The sequence below is a fragment of the Euleptes europaea genome, chromosome 8 (assembly GCF_029931775.1).
Source record: "Euleptes europaea isolate rEulEur1 chromosome 8, rEulEur1.hap1, whole genome shotgun sequence".
In the NCBI taxonomy this organism is placed as follows: domain Eukaryota; kingdom Metazoa; phylum Chordata; class Lepidosauria; order Squamata; family Sphaerodactylidae; genus Euleptes; species Euleptes europaea.
The window spans coordinates 48,132,545-48,156,571 of NC_079319.1; the positions used below are offsets into that span (position 1 = coordinate 48,132,545).

Sequence of the window (24,027 nt, forward strand, 5' to 3'; positions counted from 1 at the left end):
TACCCAGAAGTGTATCCTCCATCCAGTATGTGTGCTTCTTATTTTTGTTACACAGATGTAGAACTCTGCACTCTGCACTTATCATTCCTGAATTGCATCTTGTTCACAGCCACCTACTTTCCCTGGGTGTTCAAATCTTGTTGAATTATGTCTCTCTCTTCTGGGTTAGTTACTCCTCCCAATTTGATGTCATCTGCAAATTTAATGAGTAGGCCCTCCACGTCCTCATCCAGATCATTTATAAAAATATTGAAAAGTTCCTGGCTTGGGGTCCTTCCGGCCGGAGCAGTGTGTGTGGGAGTGAGAAAGGTGAGCTCTGCTATGGAACTTTGTATCTTGGGGATTTAGGGCTGGATGAGATACATAACTGACTTTAACTTAACGTCAGTAGCAGGCATAAGCTTGCAGAAGTTAAAGGAAAGTGTTTGCTGCCGAAAACTAATTGCTCAACCTTTGCGCTGTATTGAGCGAGGTGCCCTCCCCCACCCTCTTTCGGACCAAAAGACAGATGCTGAGCTTTCCCAAGCTACAACCCGACAAGAAGCTAACTACCCAGGGAGGACATTGATAAATCACCTGGTAGTTAGAGACCTCTGTGCTGGGAAGAAGAGTAAGTGGGACTGCTCACACAGCAGCTTAAATAAGAAAAGTTTTAAATTGCAAAACAGCTCCCGTCTACATATATTGCTACTCTGGCTTACTTCTCTTAAAAACGTCCTTAAAAACACTTGTGACTGTAAAACAACTCGGTGAGAAAGGAAAAGGAAAGGCTAAAGACTTAAAGAGACAGTAGACTAATCTATTCCTATTAAGGTATACGTTCAAGCTAAGAACAATAAGAAATAAAATGGGGAAGAAATGCTCACGCATAGCACAAAAGACTAACAGTATCCCCCCCCCCGAAAAACAAGCAAACATTGCCATCCCGTTCTGATATCCTGGAGTCTCTGAGAAAGTCACAGAAGGAAGGAATAGATTCAGTGTTTTAAACCTTGACACTCCTGCTCCATCCAATAATTTGAGTGACCTTAAAAATCAGAGCAATACACAAAAAGATAATGAGACCAGATTCGAACTCTTTAACAGAACATCAGACAAATGTACCCAAAGAGAAACAGAAACTAGAGAGAAAGTGGAAAATACAAGAGAGCAAGCCAAACAAACAGGAGAAATGGGAATAAAGGAAAAAGATGAAAAAGAGGAGTACCAGCTACTGGCAGAGCAATGCCACCTCATTGCAAAAGCAACACAACATGTTTTTGGCATCCTAAAAAATATGGAACATAAAATAGATTCGCTTATGGAGGACCATCAAAAGTTAAAAGGGAAAATTATGCAAGAAGCTTCAAAACCAAAGGAATACCATAAACCAAAAGAGAGGTTTCTATCAAAGGTTAAAACCTCCAGAGTCCTCTTTCTACAGCAAAGATAATAATTGCATTAATACCATTCTAAAGCAATGGGATGCGCTAAGAGAGAAACTATCTCCAGATATTTCCCCAATGTCTTCCTTTTTATGGAATATCTTAGCTGAGAACCTAGAATTCCAATTACCAAATAGAATAAAGATAGATAAACAGAATGAATGTAATTATTGGATTAGAAATAATAATTTAGAACCTTTATGTAAAATTGTGGATAAAAAAGAAATTAATATTACATTTTTAGAATATTTAAAAATAAAAAAAATTGGAATAACCTAAAAGAAAATGACATATCCGAAATTAGAGATAAATCAGAGTTTGAGAAGCTGATGTTACAAGACAAAACTCCAACTTCAAAAATATATACAATTATACTTAAAGATAAATTAAATCAAACAACGGGATATCGGGATAAATGGAACACTTACTTAGACAGAGCGTTAAGTGACCAAGAATGGGAACACATTTTCACAAAGGGATTAGATTTTACAGTCAGTATGCAAATGAGAGAAAATCTAATAAAGATGGTATATATGTGGTATATAACCCCAGTTAGAATAAGTAAAATCCATAAATCAGAAAACGACAGCTGTTGGTACTGTGATAGAAAACAAGCAGATTTTATACATGTGTGGTGGAAATGTGAGAGAGTTATATCATTTTGGTCTGAAATAGTGAAATGTCTAATGGTTGGAATGGAGGTTGATATTCCATGTAAACCTGAGATATTCTTGTTAAATCTGGTACCTAATCTAGCTAAAGATCAACTTTGTATGGTGTTACATATGATAACTGTGGCTAGAACAACCTTTGCCAGTCACTGGAAACAAAAATCAACTCCAAAGATAGAAGAATGGCTGGTTAAAGTTAAAGAAATATATGTTTTAATTAAGCTAACAGCATATCAGAAAAACAGAGATACAATAAGATTGGATGCGGTATGGTCACATACAATAAGTAAAATAGAGAATTTCATAAATAAGGGTGGGAAAGAGTGTTGCGCTCAGTCAGGATGTAATGATGAATATGAAGACATAGAAATAAGCTGTAGCATGGGAGACTTGATCTTATGTTATTATGTGTGTGTGTGTGTATATATATATATATATATATATATATATATATATATATATAATGTGCATATATGTATTTTAAATTACGCAGACTGTCAGTAATTCTGCTTTTTTTAAATTGTGTTATTGTCATTGGTTTTTTTCTAATAAAATTAAAAAAAAATCCTGGCTCAGAAGTGAGCCCTGTGGCCCCCCACTGTATTCCTCCCCCCAATCAGATGAAATGACATTGACAACTACTCTTTTGGTGCAGTTCTCCAACCAGTTTCCTATCTACCTAACAATCCTAGAATCTAGTCCGCAGTCCTCCAGTTTACCCATCAGAACAGCATGGGGAACTTTCAAAAGCTTTACTGAAATCCAGGTAAACAATGTCGACAGAGTTCTCCCAATCCAGTAAGCTCATCACTCTATCAAAGAAGGAAATGAGGTTGGTCTGACAAGACCTGTTGGGGACAAATCTGTGCTGACTTCCCCGGATCGCCAAGTTGTCCTTCAGATGCTCCCAAATCGACCCCTTTAAAATCTGTTCCAGTACCTTCCCTGGGACAAAGGTCAGACTGACTGGCCTGTAGTTTCCTGGGTCATCCTTCCTCCCTTTTTTGAAGATTGCATGTTGCAATTCAGACAGGAAAAAAGACTGGGGAAAAGTATCCATTTGGATTGGATTCCAAAGGATTGATATCCAGACTTTAGATCATTTGATCTGTACCATGGATTAGAATGATTAAAAACAAAAGAAGGAGAAGAAGAAGAAGAGCTGGTTTTTATATGCCGACTTTCTCTACCACTCAAGGGAGACTCAAACCAGCTTACAATCACCTTCCCTTTCCCTCCCCACAACAGACACCCTGTGAGGTAGGTGAAGCTGAGAGAATGTGACTTGCCCAAGGACACCCAGCTGGCTTCATGTGTAGGAGTGGGGAAACAAATCCAGTTCACCAGATTAGCCTCCACCACTCATGTGGAGGAGAGGGGAATCAAACCCGGTTCTCCAGATCAGACTCCATCACTCCAAACCACCACACCATACTGGTGTATGAAACAATACCAGAATTAGCTCTTTGGAGATTGTTAAAATAAAAGGCTAATTACATCATATAACAAACAGAAGAAAAAGGTATGAAGGATGATGGAATTGTGCACACACACAATCCTATGCAGTTATTCCAATTCAGGCCCATTGAAATCAACTGGCTTAAACTGGTGCAACTGCATAGGATTGCACTGTATCTACAAACATGTTTCAGCAAAGTTGAGATTATAATAAGGCAGGTGGTAAAAGAAAGTTATGCTGGATAAAACAAATTGCTTTCATAAAGCGAGCCAGTACATGTATCACGCTCACAGCCCAAACATGTAATTCAATTTCTCGCAATGCATATTTTTGGATCAAGCAGGTGTTGAACAATCAGGCCAGGTGTACAGCCTCCCTCACAAATGGAGACCATCATTTACCTCAAATAAAGCTGCTGGTTCTGAATAAACTTCCATGGAGACAGATTTTTAAATTAATTTGCCTGACCATGTTGTGTTGAACAGAAAATTACCAGTTTTTAAAATAGGGACCATGATAAACAAATACATTCTTGCATGTTTCCATTTGTGGCAGAATATTCCACAAGAGTAAGAAGATATGCATTTCATTTCTGCCTGTGAACATAGTCCTAGAGTTGGAAGGGGCATTATGGGCCATATAGTCTAACCCTTGATCCAACCCTCTGACGGTTCCTTAGTTCTTCTGACAGCTGTTCTGGTTGACAACCATGTGTGATTCTTATTATTTATTTCGTTATATCCCACTTTTCTCCCTCATGGGGACTCCTAGTGGCTTGTTGCATCATTCTCCACTCCGCCACCTTTTCCTCACAACAGCCTTGTGAGGTAGGTTGGGTTGAGAGACTGTGATGGGCCCAACGTCACCTGGTGTGCTCCCATGGCAGAGCAGGGATTCAAATCCAGTTGTCCCAGGTCCTTGTCCAACACTCTAACTGCTACACCATACTGGCTTTCTGTTCTGTGCTGAAGATCTCAGAAGCTATTTTAGATCCACCCAAGGGCTTGCACATTCCCACTGGATTACTGGCTTTTCCTCTTTGAGCATAGTTCTACCACCCACCTATATCATATTACAAATACCTTTGGAAAAGGACTGCATTTAGAAAACAGAAGCCCTAACTCCCCTTAACCAATGGAACTTGTAGAATGGTTCTTTAAATCCAGGCCTGTATATTTGGCACACTGCTTCCTTAAGACATTGGCCTTTTATGCATGGCTGTTTCCCTTGAGGTCACCTCTCTGACGACTTTGGGTCTTTGTGTTTGATTACGCATGCCATTTCCAACTGCCCCCCTGCATTTCCCTGCGTTTTACCTGCATTTTAAATTTGAGATAAAATAGGTTTCTGAAAACGCAGGCAAAACACGGGGAAACGGAGGGGACGAGAGAGGTGACTTCTGACAGCTGGAAATTGTTGAAAATGAGTCTGGCTCACGTGCTAAAAGAATCAATCTTCTCAGACAGCATGATAAAATTTTGTACTTATTGTCGTGTCAAAATAAATAGATTTTAATATATTATTTAGGTGCTTTCTGTAGTACAGATATTGAATGGATGCATGCCCATGTGTGTATGGGGCAATTGGAATTCTGCTCTCTGTCCCCTCTGCCAGCTTTTATGCATTTAAGGTGACTGAGAGCCTCCCAGGCCTCCAGATTAAGATTCCCTCCTTCACATTCACAAGGGCACACACAAGGTACTTTAACAGAACAGACTGGCTGCTACTATCCCCAGCAAATCTTGTGTGGCTCTTGTCCCAGGAATTTTGCACCCCTAGTCTGCTGCTCTTAAAGGCCCTATAGGCATTCAGCCAAAAATGTGAACAGAGCTGTATACATACAAATTGTACTTGTGTAAGCTCTGCCTGCATGATTAGAAATCTGAAAAGGGCATGTACACACTATCTGCAAGGCTCCATTGAGCTCTTCAGCTGAGATTTATGGACAGTGCCAGCAGATGCGATCCCATCCCTCTCTTAATGCAAATATGTCTCGCGAATTGGGCTAATGATAATGTTGCATAAATGGCCTGGTGTTATTTTTAACAGCAAGCAGCATTCCAGACTTTGAAGAGACCTGATTGTCACACCAAACATACTGGTATTCATCCAATTTGTGGCTTTTCTGTTTACCAAGAGCTTAATTCTTCACAAAGCAGCTGCAACTGTATATTAGTTCTACTTTACTGAATGTAGAATAGTAAAGCCTGCTTTGCTTGATTTCTTCGAGCAATGAATTGTGGGGTTTCACTCTGAGGCATCATCTCAGAACCTTTTGAGATACTGCTACTAGCCAAGGGTTAAAAGCAAAATGTGCTCACATTTAGATGAGGTCCGAAGAAGTCGTATAAAAGAAGCCATTGTAAAGGATTTTATGTTAAGAGCTTGTAATGATTCTGAATTCTAGAAAAAGCAATATAAACAATGAAAAATGAAATTAAATGTGGGAATGGGCCATGATGCAAAACCAAAGGTCTATAATTCTCTACAGTCTCTCCCATTTGTTCTCAGCATCATGAATACACATTCCACAACTGCCATTTCTTACTGCGTAGGCACAACTTCACTGCTTACCTAAAGCTTCTAACTACAGATGTAACCCACTGAGTAATTCTCCTGTATGTATGTGCTTCTAGAACTCAATATACACTATCGGTTCTCAGTATCATTTAGACTGGAAAAGTTCATCTTCAAGATTTGATGATCTCAGCCATTGTCTGCTCTTTGCTTAATTGCATCAGGCCCCAATCATGGCAACATAAAATAAATAGCAAAGTATGCAATCTGTCCACAGCACACCTGTTCTTGTACAATGATTTCGAAAATCTGTCTGAAGCAAGATCACAACATTTAATTCAACCTTTCCACTTCAGGGTAAATCAGTAGAACAGTGTGAATGTGATATAATATCAGGGATTTCTAAACGTCAAACAAAAATATCAAGAAATGAGCGTGAACACATTCAATGTAGGTAGCATTTTTGAGTCCTCCCCCCACCAATCTTCCTCTGAGAGAAGATTCATTTACAATGTACAGTTTTTAAGAATTGCCAATACATTCAGCCAAACTGCCCGAGTCACCAGCATCAGTTTAAGCAGGAGAGAGCGTCAAATGCAGCTGCCATAGCCTCAGCTCAAAAAGAATTACAGGATATAAAAACATTGCTTTAAAATTGTCCTTACCATTAAAATGAACAGGATAGCACCAGTCCTACAAGGAAACCAATCCATTGCATCTGAGATCTGTTAAGTCCAAGATAGGGGCTATAACACTCCGGTGGTACCCTTCTCCCCTTACGGGCAGTGCCTGTCAAAAGACACTCCGTAGATGTTCTTTAACTCAAGCTTTAGATATTACCTCTGACGTCCTCAGTAGGGAGCACAGAAGATGCTGTATAACAGAGTGTACTTCCCCACCCAAACTTCTGGGCAGGTCTCACTTGAAATACTTGACAACATCATTATTGCTCCAAGGGAAAAGCTTCAGACACACCTTGATAGTTATTGCAATGAAACACTTTGTTGGGCACCGAAGAGAACAAGTTAGGGAGAATTTACTGGGAAACTACCAAATGAAATCGAAATTATACATCAGACAAAGTTAACGTTGTAAATTGATATCACAATTCACAATAGAATTGGAAGTCTTCTCCTTATTTCCTCTTTTAGGAAGAATATGAAATACAATCACCATATTTCTGTGAAACTAAATCCTTCCCTTCTCCTTTGTGTTTTGTGATACAAACCCACACCTGCTAGGCATACTGATTACCTATTACTTTTAGTAGCTGCAGAGCTGCTAAACATACATCAGTGAATGCATGAAGCTGGTCCTCTGCTAAGGTGAATGGAACTCTCCTGGCTCATGGAGAAGCATCACAAAGTAAATTATTCAAAGTAAATTACTGGACTGGAGTGGATTTTTCTTATAAAAGGTTCAAACCATCTTGATAGAATAAACAAACAACGATTAAATGCATTATTTCCATAGGAAGTTTTTTTTTTTTTAATCACCTGAAACTCTTAGGGCTGTTTAGTTTGGAAATAAGGTGGCTAAGGGGACACATGATAGAAGTCTATAAAATTATGCATGGTTTGGAGAGAGTGGACTTGATGGGCCTTGGTCTGATCCAGCATGGCCTTTCTTATGTTCTTATGTATATTAATTTGAAGTAAAAGAAACAAACAAACAGAAACAAGCTGATAAGTTATCCTTAGCAAGTTGGACAGGAAGCAAAAAAACTGGTTTTCTTTCTAACAGATGTCTCATTGTGCACCAAAGAAGATGTATTGTGAAAATCACTTTAGGCCAGGCTGTGGATGGCTATCACTGCAATCCTAAACAGAGTCCCACCCTTCTAAACCTATTGACTTCAATGGGCTTAAAAGGGTGTAACTCAGTTTAGGAGGGCACTGTTTAACAGTGAAGGAAGACTCAATGAATTTCTCATTCCCTCATTGTAGCCTTCTTAGGATGTACCTTTATTCGAGTGGCAGTCTTCCTGAGTGCAGAGGCTGATTTATTTACTGATATGTATTTATTTATTGCTTTCAAGAGTCACAGTAGAATGAGCAATAAATAGGGTTGAGAAAATTGGTGCTTGAATGGCTGTATCCAGCAACGAAGCAGAATGTGCTCTGCCTCCTTCCTTGGTGGTGCTGAGGACTTTTGTGGCAGGGTGAGGCTGTAGAGGAGGGGCTTAGTGGAAGAGTCTCTGCTTGGTGTGCAGAAGGTCGCAAATTCAATCACCAGCATCTCCAGTTAAAAGGACCGGGCAGTAGGTGATGTGAAAGACCTCTACCTGTGATCCTGGAGAGCCGCTGCCAATCTGAGTAGACAATACTGATATTGGTGGAATGATGGTCTGATTCAGTATAAGGGAGCTTCATGTTTATTCATGAGTGTATTCAAAGGCTAAGCAGTGTTAGCCTAGTTGGTACTTAGATGAAAGATAACCAAGGAAGTCTATGGTCGCTTCACAGAAGCAGGCAATGACAAGCCACCTCTAAATATCTCTTGCCTTGCAAACCCTGTGAAGTTGCCTGCAAATTGATGACAAAAATTAAGAATATGCTAAATATCTGCAATTTGATTTATTGTTATGTTTATTTCTTTCTTTAAACAACAAAAACAACAACAACAAAAGAACAACATGGAGAAAAGCCTCAAAATCCAGCAACTAAATAGTATTTTTTTAAAAAGAAAAAAGGTATACATAAAATTGAGACAAAAATATAACAAAAGAGGTGGCAGATATACACATAAGTTTCTATAAAAGGTTACCAAATATCTAAAAAAAAAGTCCATATGCAATTGTTGCCTATATGCCTTGTGTTCAAATATTGATAGAGTTTTAAGGTCCTCAATCCATTGATTTACTGAAGGTAGGCATTTATCTTTCCAAAGTTGTAATACAAGTCTTTTAGCTGTAGTAAGGGCACAGATGGTCCATTTTCATTGAGCCAGTAGTTTAAAAGTACATAAAAGTACATCCTAAAAAATCAATGAAATTCTATACAAAAATGATATGAGTAATAACTTCTTCCCAGAAAAACCGAATGACTGGACATGCCCAAAGCATATGTTTAAGGGTTGCATCCTGTTAGTTACAACACCAACAGTTAGATACTTTACTCAATCTTTTGCTAAAGAATCGCTGTGGTGTCCAGTATGTCCCAAACTTTTTTTTTTTTGCTGCTAAGTAAGTCACAACTTAAGATCTGTGGACAGAGCAGGTATAAACTTTAAGGCCATATTCCATTGCTTTGGCAAAATAGGGTGATCTAGCCCCTTATTCCGTACATTCCTGAGACTCTGCATATCAAATTTATTAATCGACATCGAATATTTATAAAATATTGTAGGTTTTGTTTTCTGCATCGATTCAACTAGAGTTTCTAGGAGCAAAGGGGATTCTGAGACATTTAATGCCACAGGGTCATATTTAGATATCAACAAATACTGCAGTTGTAAATACTGCCATTCAACAGAAGTTGACAAGTCCTATCTAGACCTGAGCTGAGAAAATGACAAAAACTCATAATCAAAGTCTATCAATTGGTCCAATGTAAAAATCCCCCTGTCAATTTGAGCTGTCCATAAAAAAGATTTCTTCCCAATTTTTAGGTCTGGATTGGTTCATAATGTTAATTTAGCATAGGGAAAATGGATCAGAATGACATTGTAGTGATATTATGCACCACTGTTTTCTAGCTGCAGAAATTGCAGGAGCAATGGGATTCATTATGCTTAATATTGAGAATATGCTATATTTGCATATAACAATTTATAACAATTGATGGATATACTTGATTTTGGAGGCAAAATGAACAAGTGTGGATTACTAAAAAGACGAGCCATACAGCTCGCCTGCTCCCACTGCAGTAGGATCAAGGCAACCAAGGAAAGACCCTCTTTGTAAAATTTAAAAATATATTATAAATATTTTTTTCTGTTAAGTTTGTTGGGCAAGTGTCAGGCAGGAGAGAGGAACAGCCACAGAAAGCACTGAAAGAACTTGTGTGCACAAAACATTTACAACACAATTTAAAGAAGTTTTGAATACACAATAAAAAGTACACATTTTTTCTATTGGTCATGCTGCAGCTTGACATTTGCTATATTTGTGATGTGATCAGAGAAGTGACTGTGGATTATTTAGTTGTGATTTTGCCTTGAAAGAAATTAGGCTCAAGCAAGCTGGAAACCTGCAAGGATTTGCATGTGTGTGATCTCATTTCCCACTACCTCCCTATTTCCTATTTCCCTTCCCTGAAAGCCCCTGTACCATCTTCCATTTTCCTGCCTCCTTCTATCCTTCCAACCAACCTATTTTTATCTGCCCCCATCTTCAGCTTTCCCTCCTTCTCCCCCTGGCAACCTCTCCTGGGAAATCTCTCTGTTGGTCCAGCTGCTGTTCCAGGTGGGGCCCCATTATACGATGGGGAACCTCATTTTCCCCTGTATCGCCAAGGTCACCCAGTGAGCTGCCATGGCAGAATGGAGACTCGAATCTGGGCCTCCCAGATCCTAGTCTGAAATTCTAACCGCCACACCACACTGGCTTTTTTAGGGTGGCTGCTGTTGAACAGTAGCAAGCAGCCCGGCCTAAGTGAGTCATGGGAGTCATGTGTTAGCAAGTCACCCAGTGGTTGCTGCTAGACCTGGCTCCATGAATCCTCCCTAAAAGGCCAAAATGGAAAGGGCCCTGCCACCTTTTCTTGTCTTTTACTGACAGACATTCAAGGCTGGCAACCTGGCAACACTGTTGTGGTTGCCAAACAATGGCCACTGAGAGCATTCATTTCTTAAAGTTAATGCACAGCTTTTTTCAGGTTTGTAGAAAGATCTCTCTTGTCTGTTTATGGTTCCAGTCTCTGGATTTTAGTATCCACAGATGGGGCCACATTGAGAATGAGACATATTGATGATGATGTGAACAGATGGCGTCTTTTCATAGGATGTAAGCTTTTAAGATTCAGAAGTTGCACTGAAGGAAGCAGGGGTTCTTGTAACAATAATCCCCCTCCCTACAGCCTAATTCCTGTGTCACAACTTGTATTTAAGAACTGAAACTTGAGCATAGTGTTATGGATTTTTGTCTGGGAAATACACAAAAAAATACACATAATGGAAGGCCGAATACTTTTCTATTCATGCATATTTTTGGTACAAACCCCACAATTCACAGATATGAGTGCCATTCATGAACCAAGGCATGTCTCTGTATCATTTCCTGAGTATAAAAGTAATAATGTGGCCCCTTGGGCAATTACATCTAAGTACAACTATGGAATCCCTTCATGTGTCTTATTTATTACTTATTTTTTTAAAAAATTATGAACTACTTCTTTATGAGATGACCTTGTGAAAGTGTACCATTTAAAAAGTGACCTAGATAATGTGAATCTTCCACAGAATCACATTAAAAGTTCACTTGAACAAATAAAGTTCAATGTTTGGACCTAGTGGAAAACTCATGGGAGAAGTTTGGTGGAACAGCTCATTCTCTGTATTTCCCTTCCCTAAGCAGCCTTCAGTTTATCCCCAAAAGCCCCTTTGAAGATTGGGAGAGCCTCACAAAAAATATACCATTTTATGAGGCACTGTATGAACCATGGGGAATCAGACAAAATTTCCATCTTCTTCCTTTGATTGCTTGTATCAGTGGAAAAGAAAAAGTGTGCAGCAGGTGGAAAAAGGCCTTCTGAATAGCCAGTCAGAAAAGATCTAGAAATATTCCTGCTTGGTTCTGAAGTAGCGGGCTAATCCTATATGGCTGAAGAAAAAGAGGGTGAGGGTGGGGCTGCTCCATATAGCATGCCAAGTGGTAGGCCAGGTGGATCTGTATACCTGGATTCCCATCCAAAATCTTATTGTCTGGAACAGATCCTCCTGATATGCTCTTTACTGCATTCTCCCTTTTATTCTTCCTTTTAGATAAGTGGAAGAAGGGCAAAAAGAGTTTCTATGCCACAGTAGGGTGGTAACTAAGCCTTTCACCATTTCTGCTTCCCACTTCAAATCCCCATACCACACTCCGTGATGTGCCTAGGGGTATCCAAACCCTGAGGCGGTTTGTTTTGTGCTGCAGCAGGAAAGGGGAGGCGAGAAAGTTCCATTTCTCTTGTTGAGCTCTGCTCAGGTTATTTTGAATCCATGCCCACAGTCACAGTTTCCAAGCATGATTGTGACCAGCACTGCTCCATTTCTCATTAATCCACTGAATCTTCCTTTCCCTTAGTTGCCCTTTTGCTCCTCGTGCTGTTTCCATTTCTAAGAGGCTTCTCTACTCTTGACTAATACCACCTTCCCTTACTCTTCCTTCCTGTGAACTCTTTATATCCATCCTTTATTTTGATCCCACTCCATGCATTGGGATCCTGCCTAAAATTTCTGCTTGTGTATGGAAAGCAATTTTATCTGATTCCCCCCTCAAGTGGCAGACATCTGATTCCCTCAAGCTATCCCTAGAAGATCACCCAGAAGCAGCATTCCAGAGGACATTCCAGGCTGCAGGTGGGGGGGGGGGGGAGGAAGGGAAGTCATAATTCCATTGACAGAAATCCTTATGTCCACAGAAATTGTAGGTACAATCCAAACCCAATTACCCAACCTCCAGGTACTAGCTGGAGATCTCCTGCTATTACAACTGATCTCCAGCTGATAGAGATCCGATCACCTGGAGAAAATGGCCTCTTTGGCAATTAGACTGTATGGCATTGAAGTCCCTCCCCTCCCCATACCCCACCCTCCTCAGGCTCTGCCCCAAAAACCTCCCTCCGGTGGTGAAGAGGGACCTGGCAACCCTACAACTGGGAGGTAGTTGTGACTGCATTGTGCAGGGGGTTGGACTAGATGACCCTGGTGGTCCCTTCCAACTCTATAATTCTGATTCTACAAATGAGACAATGCATCTTCAAGTGTCCTTTTAAGAAATTAGTACTTGTCACTTTGCTCGGTGGTTGCAGTCCTCTAGTGGAATTTTTATGAATTTGGCATGCAACTTCAGTTCGTTCATGCATCTTTTAGTTCTATCATTTCTCCTGTCAAAGAAAACAATTTCTTCACTAGTCTCTTTAGAACCTGTGCCACGTGTTTTGTATTATTTTTTCTGTAAATAACCTTCCCCTCCCTTTTCTTCCAATCTCTTTTATCCCAAGGTCTAGACGTCTTCTTCAGACTTGAGATAAGGAAGCACAGTGTCTCCAGTCCAGCAAAATTGGCTATGACTAAGCGGATGAAGACAATGGAAGTTCAATTAGTTCTTCCCTATTCTCATCTTGACCTCCTTTCCTTTACCTATTGTGAGGATAATTCACCTTGCAAGCTAGTTTGACCACACCCTCAAAACTTCTTCATTTCATTCACAGACTCCCCTTCCCTTTCACATCATGCACAGACTTTGCATCCTCACCCATGTGTTTCTTCATGGAGGCATGCTCACACTGCCTGTCTTTCATCTGCCTCTCTTATTTGCATTCTTTAAACCACAACTCCTCTTAACTGGCATTTCCTTTCCAGAAAAGCTTTATAGACACCCTATAATTTTACTTGTCTCATGGTCAAAGTGTTGTTGGTTGTTGTTGTTTTTTATTATTAAGTCATCTTCCTGGCAGCCCATGAGGTGCCCACACATTATATTATAATTTTGATACTGTTTTAGTCTTGGGGAGTTGCTGTTGATTTAGGTGCCCTATTTTAGACTTACAGCCCATTCCTGAGGCGCACCGGCGTGAGTGACCCCAGCACTGGCGAGCAGGCCCGGCTGCCAGTCCCCAGCCACTGCTGCCGCTGCGCTGGACTCAGCCGCCGCAGCAGCGGCGAGCCAGGAGGCATTCCGTTTTGGCTCAAGAACGCCCCCCTTTATTTTGCAGAGATACGCCAGCTTTTTGCTGGCGTAACTCCCGTGCAACCCTCATAGGATTTTTTTTTTGCGCCGTGTAGACGTTTTGGCAGTGCCGAAACCTCTTTAGGAGGCAATGCTGCTAGGTTACCTCCTAAGCCCGGCGCAGACATTCTTCTCAGGAATGCACTGTTATGGTATGTTTTTTATGTAAGTATTTGGATGGGAGACCTCCAAGGAATACCAGGGTTGTGAGGTGGAGGCAGGCAATGGCACACCACCTCCATACCTCTCTTACCTTATAAACCCTAGGGGGTTGCCATAAGTCAGCTGTGACTTGATGGCAAAAAAATGGTTTTATTATTATTTATATTGTAAATTGTCATGTAACTGTTTTTATCCTCATGTTGTATGCTGCCCTGAGCCCTGCTTAGGCAGGGGGAGGGCAGGACATAAAAACAACAACAACAATTTTATCTGTATGGTATCTGGGTGAATTTCCTAGGAAAGCAATTAGCAGTTCCAGGAGGGGAAGGACCATTTGCAGTAGAAAACCAGTCCAAGGTGATCCCTACCCAAATGTCACAACCCTGATACATTTGGATACACTGTTGCTATTATCTCTGTAGAAAAATTGCAGCTATCTAGTTTGAAACTCACAGAGTCTATATAGATGACACACACGTTTTTATACATCTGATGTGTGGTAAATGTGTTCTTACTACCTGAAAGGATAGGATTTCCAAGCTACCCTGGGGTAAGAGAACTTACCCCAGGATAGTTTGTTCATCTGTAGCCTCACAGTGTCTTCTTCCAGAAGCTCTTCAGTAATTCCCAACAGAACTAGAATGAGAGAGCATTCCTAACATTTTTTTCTGGAGCAGCCTGGCCTATGACATTTTCAGTCATCCAGGGTTAGTTCACTGCACAAGGGAATAAGAATTCAGAAAAGCTTAGCAGTATGTTCAGATTAGTGGACGATGTGTCTAAGAAGTCTCTTTGCAGCTAGGTCCAAGCTAATCAGAAGCGTGGGTGGTTAGGAATACAATTGTTTCAATGTTAGTCTGGTTTTGAAGTCTGAGTCACACCGAAAAGTTGTCTGACTTGCTTTAGAACTAGGGAGTGGCACGTGTGTGTTACAATATCCCCATAGCAACCTCCTGCAGTACTTTGAAATATGTATCAAATGAAGCCAGGAAATGTGACGGCTACTTGTATGGAAGCAAAGACCAAGCTACTGAAGATAGGTTTCATTAGTAGGGCAGAGAGATTTCAGTAGAAGAGCAACATTCACAGTTAAAACATTCATAGTAAGGGTCAAAGGCTTGCTCTTAGATGCAGTCAAATAGTATGTTTTGAGAGCATTTTTTGTTTTTCTATTTGTACCACTGAATAGCCAGAGATATGTGCTCCTAAGAAACATTCATATTGGTTTGAAAGATGAAGGGTGGGCTATGCCCTCCCTCATTGATCTCCATGACAGAAGTCCAGATTAAGGAGCTGTTTCTACAGGCCTAATCAAGTTAGACTGTTATATCTGTCCAGGAAGTGCAGCCCCCCACTTTTAGGAGGATATGCAGCTGGGATAGGGGGCAGGGTTGCCAGGCTACCAGCAAGAGACTGGGGGGGGGGGGCAGGGACAGCTGTCAGGAATGGTGTGACATCATTTCCTGCAAAACCCAGCAGTGATGTCATACCTCTTAAACCATAGAGTTTCCAGTGAGTCTGAGAGTACATGATGTCACTTCAGGGTTTTTCCAATCAGTAATGTCATGCTGTCAGCCCAATGGCCATTAAAAAAAAAAATTATCCTGCTACTGCTCCAAGCAGTTTGCTGGTTACAGATATTCGATACCTTATTCAAATGAATGGAACTTGGGCTATAATGAGTCTTAAAATGTATTTGTTACATTTGATACAAGTAACTGCTAGATTATTTATAGTGAATCAAGCCTGAACTGACCCTAGAAGCTAAAATGACTAAACTGAGGTTATCGTATTTTGGTCACATCATGAGACGACAAGAGTCACTAGAAAAGACAGTCATGCTAGGAAAAGTTGAGGGCAGCAGGAAAAGAGGAAGACCCAACAAGAGGTGGATTGACTCAATAAAGGAAGCCACAGTCGTCAATTTGCAAGATCTGAGCAAGGCTGTCAAAGGCAGGACATTTTGGCGGACTTTCATTCATAGGGTCGCCATGAGTCGGAAGCGACTTGACAGCACTTAACACACACACACACACACACACAAAATAGTTTAGGCCAGTTGCGGGTAACAATTGATAATCAAGGAATAGCTAATTCAAGCAGTGGCTACTGGGAGATCAGTGACTACTCAGGAGCAGTGATGGGCCTGGTATGAACCTCTGTACAGGGAAGGGGTAACTGGTGAGAATTTCTCTCACATCACTTGTACAGGTAGATGTGCTCGTCTGCTGTGGAAGAGGTTTTGGATCCAACCCAGTAAAAAGTTATAATCCAGATGTAATTGTCTATCAGTGTAATGGTGGCAGGCTTCTATTGTTGCACTTCTCTTGAACAATCATAATCACTGTTCTTTGACAGAAATTGTTCAGAAAAGTGGGAATACCTTAAACAGGGTATTTTACTGACAATGGAAGACTCCCCGCTTACAGTGTCTTGAAAAGTCGTAGAACAGATTAACAGTTTTATACATGTTGCTAACTAACTGTATATGTCCTTAAAAAGAGATGCTACTTACGGTAATTCATTTATCATAGCTATCATTCAAACAGATGCTACTTGATCAAGTTCACTGCTGTTGACATTGAAGGGATATTTCCTTGTTTGTTATATTAATTCACATTTTGTATCATGACATTCATTAATATTTTGTACCATGCGCAGTCTCTTGGTAGTCTCTATTATGAGCAAAGTTCTGAGGCACAGTGGTAATGGTGGTGAAATTAGTGTCTAATAATCTGCTAAATATGTATTTAAACTACAAGGACCATGTCTTGTATTGAAAAATGCAACAGAAAGCCTTCTGTCAGCATATATTTGAAATTATCTGATATGCGAAGTCCGACTGCAGAGAAACTTCAAAAGGTGCTGAAATTTCCCATAGAAGGGCAGTTCCTTATAATGGTCAACTGTGAGGGAACACTGGGTGAAGCCTTTGCCTCCTCCTCTTTTTCCTTCAACTTCTTTGGTTGCCCTTGTTGCACTCTGGTGAGCTGTCTATGAGTGTATGTAGCTACATGATTAAAATTGTGACAGACCGTCTCATTTGGTCATTCAGATGGGTGGAGATGCTTTATGATATGGTCCACAGGTTTCAGGGACAAGCCCTGCCTTGATGAATACTTCAACTGGGCTGGGTTCCTATCACAAGTCCAATTATCAGGATGCAATTACTGGGATGTTTGGTACTAGTAATCCTTTTAATCCCTTAAGAACAAAATTCTAACCTGCATTTGCATTGTCTGTGCACACAGAACGTCTGGTAGAGAAGTATTTCACCTATTTTTCATTCATTTTGACCTAATGCAGACTACCGTAGTTAAGCTTGAAATCTGCTGTTTCAGTTAACATCGTGCTTGCTGCTCATAAGCAGAAACTGATTGTTCAAGTGAGCTGTACAGATGCTTTTGAATGAATGTGGATGTATCTGAGTGCATGATTATGGTAAACATAAGCACATAAGAAGAACCCTGCTGGATCTGCCTCTGAATGTGGAGGTTCCCTTTAGTCACCATGGCTAGTAGCCACTGATAGACTTACCTTCCATGAATCTGCCTAATCCCCTTTTAAGACTATGCCTGTGGCCATCACTACATACTCTGGCAGCAAATTCCATATTTGAATCACTCATTGTGTAAAAAAGAATTTCCTTTTGTCCATCCTGAATCTACTGCCCATCAGCTTCAAACTACTTTCTTGCATGTTTTGATGGCTTATTTACAGCAACCATTACCTCCCACTTGGCTGATTCTGATGCCTCAAATTTTGAAAGGTACATGATAAAAATGGGGAAAACATAGAGTGAGGTTTTTGAGTTGTGATTCGCTACTTAAAAGAAGAAGAGTTAGTTTTTATATGTCGACTTTCTCTACCTTTTAAGGAGAATCAAACTGGCTTACAATCTTCTTCCCTTCCTCTCCCCACAACAGACACCTCGTGAGGTAGGTGAGACTGAGAGCTCTAAGAGAACTGTGACTAGCCCAAGGTCATTCAGCTGACTTCATGTGTAGGAATGGGGAAACCAACCTGGCTCAACAGTTTAGAGTCCGCTGCTCATGTGGAGGAGTGGGGAATCAAACCTGGTTCTCCAGATTAGAGTCTGCTGCTCTTATCCACTACACCATGCAGGCTTTGTTGTCTGCCCATGTACCCAGCTATAGATAAGTTCTTGTAGTCACCTCTCAGACAGATGCCATTGACTGCAAGAGCAAAAAGCAGACACTGTACATTGTTATTGAATTAAAGGATGCTTCTGACTCCACAAGCCCACAAGGGAGATGAACTGCAAGCAATTCTGCCAATTCAATGATCTTGAAGATCATCATCCTGAAGGACTGCCTCTTCTCAAGTAACTGAGATGATTTATTTCATGGATTGGGCAAAAGCAACTACAAACTGCAATGATCAAGCAGCTCCAGGCATAAAACCGCATGACATGGTGCTCTGTCTGAGACTCACTTTACCAGTAGGGTTGCCAACTTCCAGAAGTGGCAGAAGATCTCCTGCTATTACAACTGATCTCCAGCTGATAGAGATCAGTTCACCTGCAGAAAATGCCTTCTTTGGCAATTGGATTCTACGGCATTGAAGTCCCTCCTCTCCCCAAACCCCACCCTCCTCAGGCTCCACCCCAAAAATCTCCTGCTGGTCGCGAAGAGGTACCTGGCAACCCTAAAGATCTGGGATTATGGCTACAATCCTAAAATCACTTTCCAGGGAGTAAACCCATTGAATAACATGGGATTTACTTCTAAGGATAGACCAGATTAGGATTGCTCCCCAGATTTCCTAAATTTTCAGTTGTTAAAAGAATCTATGGAGGGCCACAAATTCTATCAGTGTTGCAGTATTGACTGTTTCAACCCTTCCCCCCATTATATTTTCCTGTCTGGATTATTTTTAATGACAATACAAGATAATATCATCAAATAGACTTTATTGTATTTGTGGTCTGTTAATCTGACCAAATCTCCCACATTGTTACAATATTTTTCATTCTTAAAATTTTGTTTACAGACCCTTGAAGCTTTTTTGTACCTTTATGCTTGGGTTGCAGCTAGTTGGCCATAAAGATAAAATCTATATGCAGACAAGAGGACTAATCTTTTTGTCATAAACATAATAAACTCACTAAATTATTACCCAAGAGGTGTAAAGTAACATATTATTATCTGTTTGAGATAAGAATTTCCTGTCCTTAAAGTCAAAGCAAACCAGTTAATGTTAATGTTACTTTTGCTATCTGTTGTTCAAACATAATTCCTAAGAAAATAAAAACACCAACATATAAACAATGGAAAAGCTTTTACTGTGATTCAATTTAGTCCTAATGGGAATTATTTGACTTAATTTGGGCCATTTCTGCACAGTTTGTCTGCCCCAGGTTCAGTGCTTTGGGGAAGCTTTTTCTCCCCTTTCCTGCTTCCCCACAGCATTATGGTGCATTTGTGTACCCCCGGGGTTTCTATTCTTTCCCATACCTGCTTTTCTTCAAAGTTTTGGTAATGATTGCAGTAAAGCCTGGATTTTCCCATGCATGTGGCAGCCATTTTCCCGGACAATGTCCCTGCAACACTCTTTCCCTCCCTCTTCCACTGGGGCGATTATTTATTTATTTGTTTGTTTGTTTGAATGCCACTAGAATATTGTTATATGAATGTATCATTGTAACAAGGTCCTGTTAATTCCCAGCTTTCATTAAAAAAATAAATCTCTAGTCTCCTCCCTTTCAGAGATATAAGGGAAAAGACGTATCTTCACAATCGAAGGGGCTAGGGCTGTTTTTTTAAAAATGACCGCTGCCAGTTCTCAGAGCCTGTTCCTCTTATTGTCACAAAGATATATCAATATAATGCTAGTCTAGTGCTGATTTTTTAAAAAATTGTAAAAGCCCTGGTGGCCTCTTTGTTTGTATGTACGTGTGTATGTCCACTGCTGAGACACTGGAGCAGGGACACTGCAGGGAAACTGGTTGTGTGGAAGCCCCACTGAAATTGTGCTTTATCTGCAGCTACACCTACTACAGGGAAACCACACAAGCCCCTTCCCACCTTTGAGTGACTTTACCACTTAAGATAGCTTGTCAAGAAATTCAATGGAATTTGAAAACTGGTGAAAGCATTGGTTATCATATTATTGCTTCAGGAGTCCATGCAACCAGCTTGTGACAACACCACATTGCCTTCTTTCCTCCACATTAGTTATGCACAGTCATCTTTCATTAATGGAATCTTGAAGAACATGATCATAGAAATCTTGAAGACTGCATAAACTAGCAGGGTGGAAATGTTCATTTCCACAAATGGAAATTCATGGATCCTTCATGCGAGCTAGGGCTGCCAGAGAACCCAGCATTAACGCCATGTGTTTCCAAGACATACATAGATGTTACTCTTTATGAGAATTAGCCTGTGAGGATAGGCTCATTAAGGCAGTGATGGGTCTTGGGAAAATTCTAAACTAGGAGGTCTACTTGCTTGTGTGTGTGTGTGTGTAAATGTCGTCTAGTCACAGCTGATTTATGGCAACCTGATAGGGTTTTCAAGGCCAGAGACATTCAGAGGTGGTTTGCCATTGCTTGCCTCTGTGTGGGCTGAGAGAGTTCTGGGAAACTGTGACTGACCCTCGCTTACACTTACTTTTAAGAAAATGCCATACAATTTGCCATTCAATTTGCAAAGTACAATCTTTAAGGGTAACTGACAAATGAGATGTCCACTCTGCGAGCCAGAATAATAAACACTTCTAAAAAGGATTAAAAATGTATCACACAAATAGTGGGATTTGCTTATTAGGACCTAAACATACATAGAATCAGGTTATTAGCAAGACTCGCTTCTAGGTCTCATACATAAGATCAGAAATTGGTAGTAACAAATGAAAGGACATGACATTAAAACTGTGAACTAACTTTTACATTTCACAGAATATTTACTCCAGGCTAGATGTTAAACTAACAGGTATTACATGAAAAACCAACCACTGCCAGCAGCCAATAAATTTAAATCATAGGGCTCCAAGCACCAGATGAAATGGCGCATGGTAGGTCCCTAAAAGCAGCAGGCCCTGGGCATCTGCCATTTTGCCCAGTGGATAAATTGGCCCTATATGGAGGCGTAACACTCCACAGTCAGGACATGAATGGTATCCTAGTTGGAGCTGCTTTTCCTTCCTTATGTCATTAAGCTTGTTTTATGTGAATTCATGTCTACATTTTTGGAGCTTAATTTTATGTGTGGTAGTTAAATGCAACTCACCTTAGAATCTTGTGGGTAGATTCATCTGAAAATGTCAGATGAGCATGGTCTTTTATGCATGGCTACACAGTCAACTCATGGCTGCACAGTCAACCTCATTGCGACCCCTCCAATGACTTTGAGTCTTTGTGTTGATACCCCTTTTTGCCCGCGTTTTCAAATTCAAGAATAAAGCAGGTCTCTAAAAACACCAGCAAAATGTGGGAAATCACAGGGGGAGAGCAAGGCGACCTCTGATGGTCAGAAAAGACATGCATAATCAACACAAAGACCCAAAGTTATCGGAGGGGTGACCATAAGGGAATGAAAGATCCATGATTCCTGAGATAATTATGTCAAAAAAATAATAATGAAAATTTAAGAGCCAGATTTCTGCTCTCATTCCTGTATGATTTCTGTTTTCTTACAGGAATTGAAGCTGCAATGCAATTCATGGGTCTATTCCATATTTGTACACTCATTCCTTTGAACATGTAGATCTGCATTTGTGTGCAGCACAATATATACAGAACTCTGGATCACACACAGCATCATTATTTCCACTGGAGGAAACTATAGTGGAGGGAAGGTGAAAAGGTTTAGCATTTTCAGCAAAGAAAATGAGCATCTCCTGTTTGCTGCTTTTGACATCTCATTTAGGAATTATCTCAAACCATATGATTTGTGACAGATTGACATGCATAAACTATGACAAGTAAACATTTGAAGCTTCTTTGTACATGTGGTTGGTATATTTGAATTTGCTGAATAATTCATGTTACTTCTGCCGGTCATAGGGAGGGGCAACAAGCCATGGAGAGCACTTAAAACCAGTCCCATGGCCTACTGATCTGCTTTATATCTTTCTGAGATTTTATCAGACATTGTACACACACACTTACCCTACATTCTAGACATGTGGGGCACAATACATCCCTTTTCATGTACTCAGTGGTGCCCACATGAGAGATTCTCATAGGACTTAGATCTTTAAGCCACTGTGGTGTAATGGTTCAAGTGTTGGAGTGGGATCTGGGAGAACCAGGTTTAAATCCCCACTCTGCCATGGAAGCTTGTTGGGTGACCTTGGGCCAGTCACACACTCAACCGAACTTGATTAAGGAAGGAAGTTAGCTTCAGGTGGGTAGCTTCAAAGGAAAGGAAGTTAGCTTTAGGTGGATAGCTGTGTTGGTCTGCAGCAGAAGAGCAAGATTCAAGTCCAGTAGCACTTCCAGGGTATAAGCTTTTGAGAATCAAAACTCTCTGGTATGACAAAGGGAGTTTTGACTCTGGAAAACGTATACCCTGAAAATGTTATTGGTCTTTAAGGTGCTACTGGGCTCAAATCTTACTGTACTTCACAGGGTTCCTGTGGGGATAAAATGGAGGAGAGGAGAATTATGTAAGCTACTTGAGGCCCCTATTGTGGAGAAAGGTGGTATAAATGATGTTAATAACATAAATCCCCCTCTCCCATTGTTCTTCAATCAATGCATGCATAAGGGACATTAGCCCTTGTTAGAGCTGATAGGAAGCCAGGCAAGAAAGAGAAGGTCACAATATATAGATCTTATGGCAGTAACTTTTAGATTAGAATAAATGACCATCAGCCTGTCTCCAGTCTCACAATAAAGACAATACGAGTGCATAATGTAGACCATAATATAGTGTACTCCACCATTATGTAGAATGGAAGTTCTGTGTGTGTCTCACGGAATGACGTTCATCAGCCTCTTTGGAAGTAGTGGACACCCAGTGATTCAAGGGTGAAATGGCATGAATAATGCAGCCACATGAAAACAAAATCAAGTTATAAAGGCTTAACGTTTCTTAGTCATACTTAATATAAACTGATGAATCATGAGAAGAAAATGTGATTCTGAAGGAGTAAGCTACTATCTTGTCAACTTTTTAAAGGATATTGTAGGATTCATATAATTAGTTTGTGAATAAACACAGTGAATGAAAATAAGAAGACTGGTGAGACCTGCCATTACAGCACAATGAGCCAAAAGATACACCCTCAGTTAAAAATCTGCCACCCAGGAAACCAGTAAGTAATTCTCTGTTTCATATATGTATGGTAGAAATAATAGAGCCTATGGCCAGGTAATTTCAAAATCACCTTCTGGAAGCCATAGAGACAGTTAAAAGCCCTGTAATTTCTTTGGCTTCCATGGGTCATACCAGGCATGATGTGGGAGAGCCATGATAAGGATTTCCCACATATTTCCCCCATACTTATCAACTCCACATGGCCTCTTTAAATAATGGGGAAATGGCACTAGTGGAAGAGATTTCTATCCCCTTTTTCATGACATTTCCCAGTGAAAATGTCTTCCCATTCCCACACCTGGTATTCACTCTAAGATGCTATATGTCCAGTGTGAGCCATAGGGCAGATGATATACTACATGCAATTCCACAATAATTTTACAAGTTTCCTTTTTTTGCTTTTGCTTTTGCCAAATGACACCGGGCAGCTTTTTTGGGTTGGTTTTAAAAGAGAGCAGCACATGTGGGGGAAAAGAGGCTCTCAAATCCTTTGCTCTGCTGCCGTTTTTCTGGTGGAAAATGCCGATGGGGGGAAATACATGGTAGAATATTTTGAAATATCTTATAGTCAGTACTCCACATGAGTACTGCTGTTTGACCTCTTGAAACTCATGATTAAAATGTTATGGGGTTA

General features: G+C 40.4%; 1 protein-coding gene across 1 annotated transcript in view; it reads right to left on the reverse strand.

Annotated features, from left to right (window-relative positions):
• Positions 1-6,948, reverse strand: part of LOC130481800 (desmoglein-1-beta-like) — a 45,269-nt gene extending 38,321 nt beyond the window's left edge. The window contains exon 1 of the mRNA XM_056854580.1: positions 6,737-6,948. Within this exon, the coding sequence (XP_056710558.1) occupies positions 6,737-6,784 (48 nt within the window). The 5' untranslated portion in view covers positions 6,785-6,948. The remainder of the gene's footprint in view (positions 1-6,736) is intronic.
• Between the last annotated feature and the right edge of the window lie 17,079 nt (positions 6,949-24,027).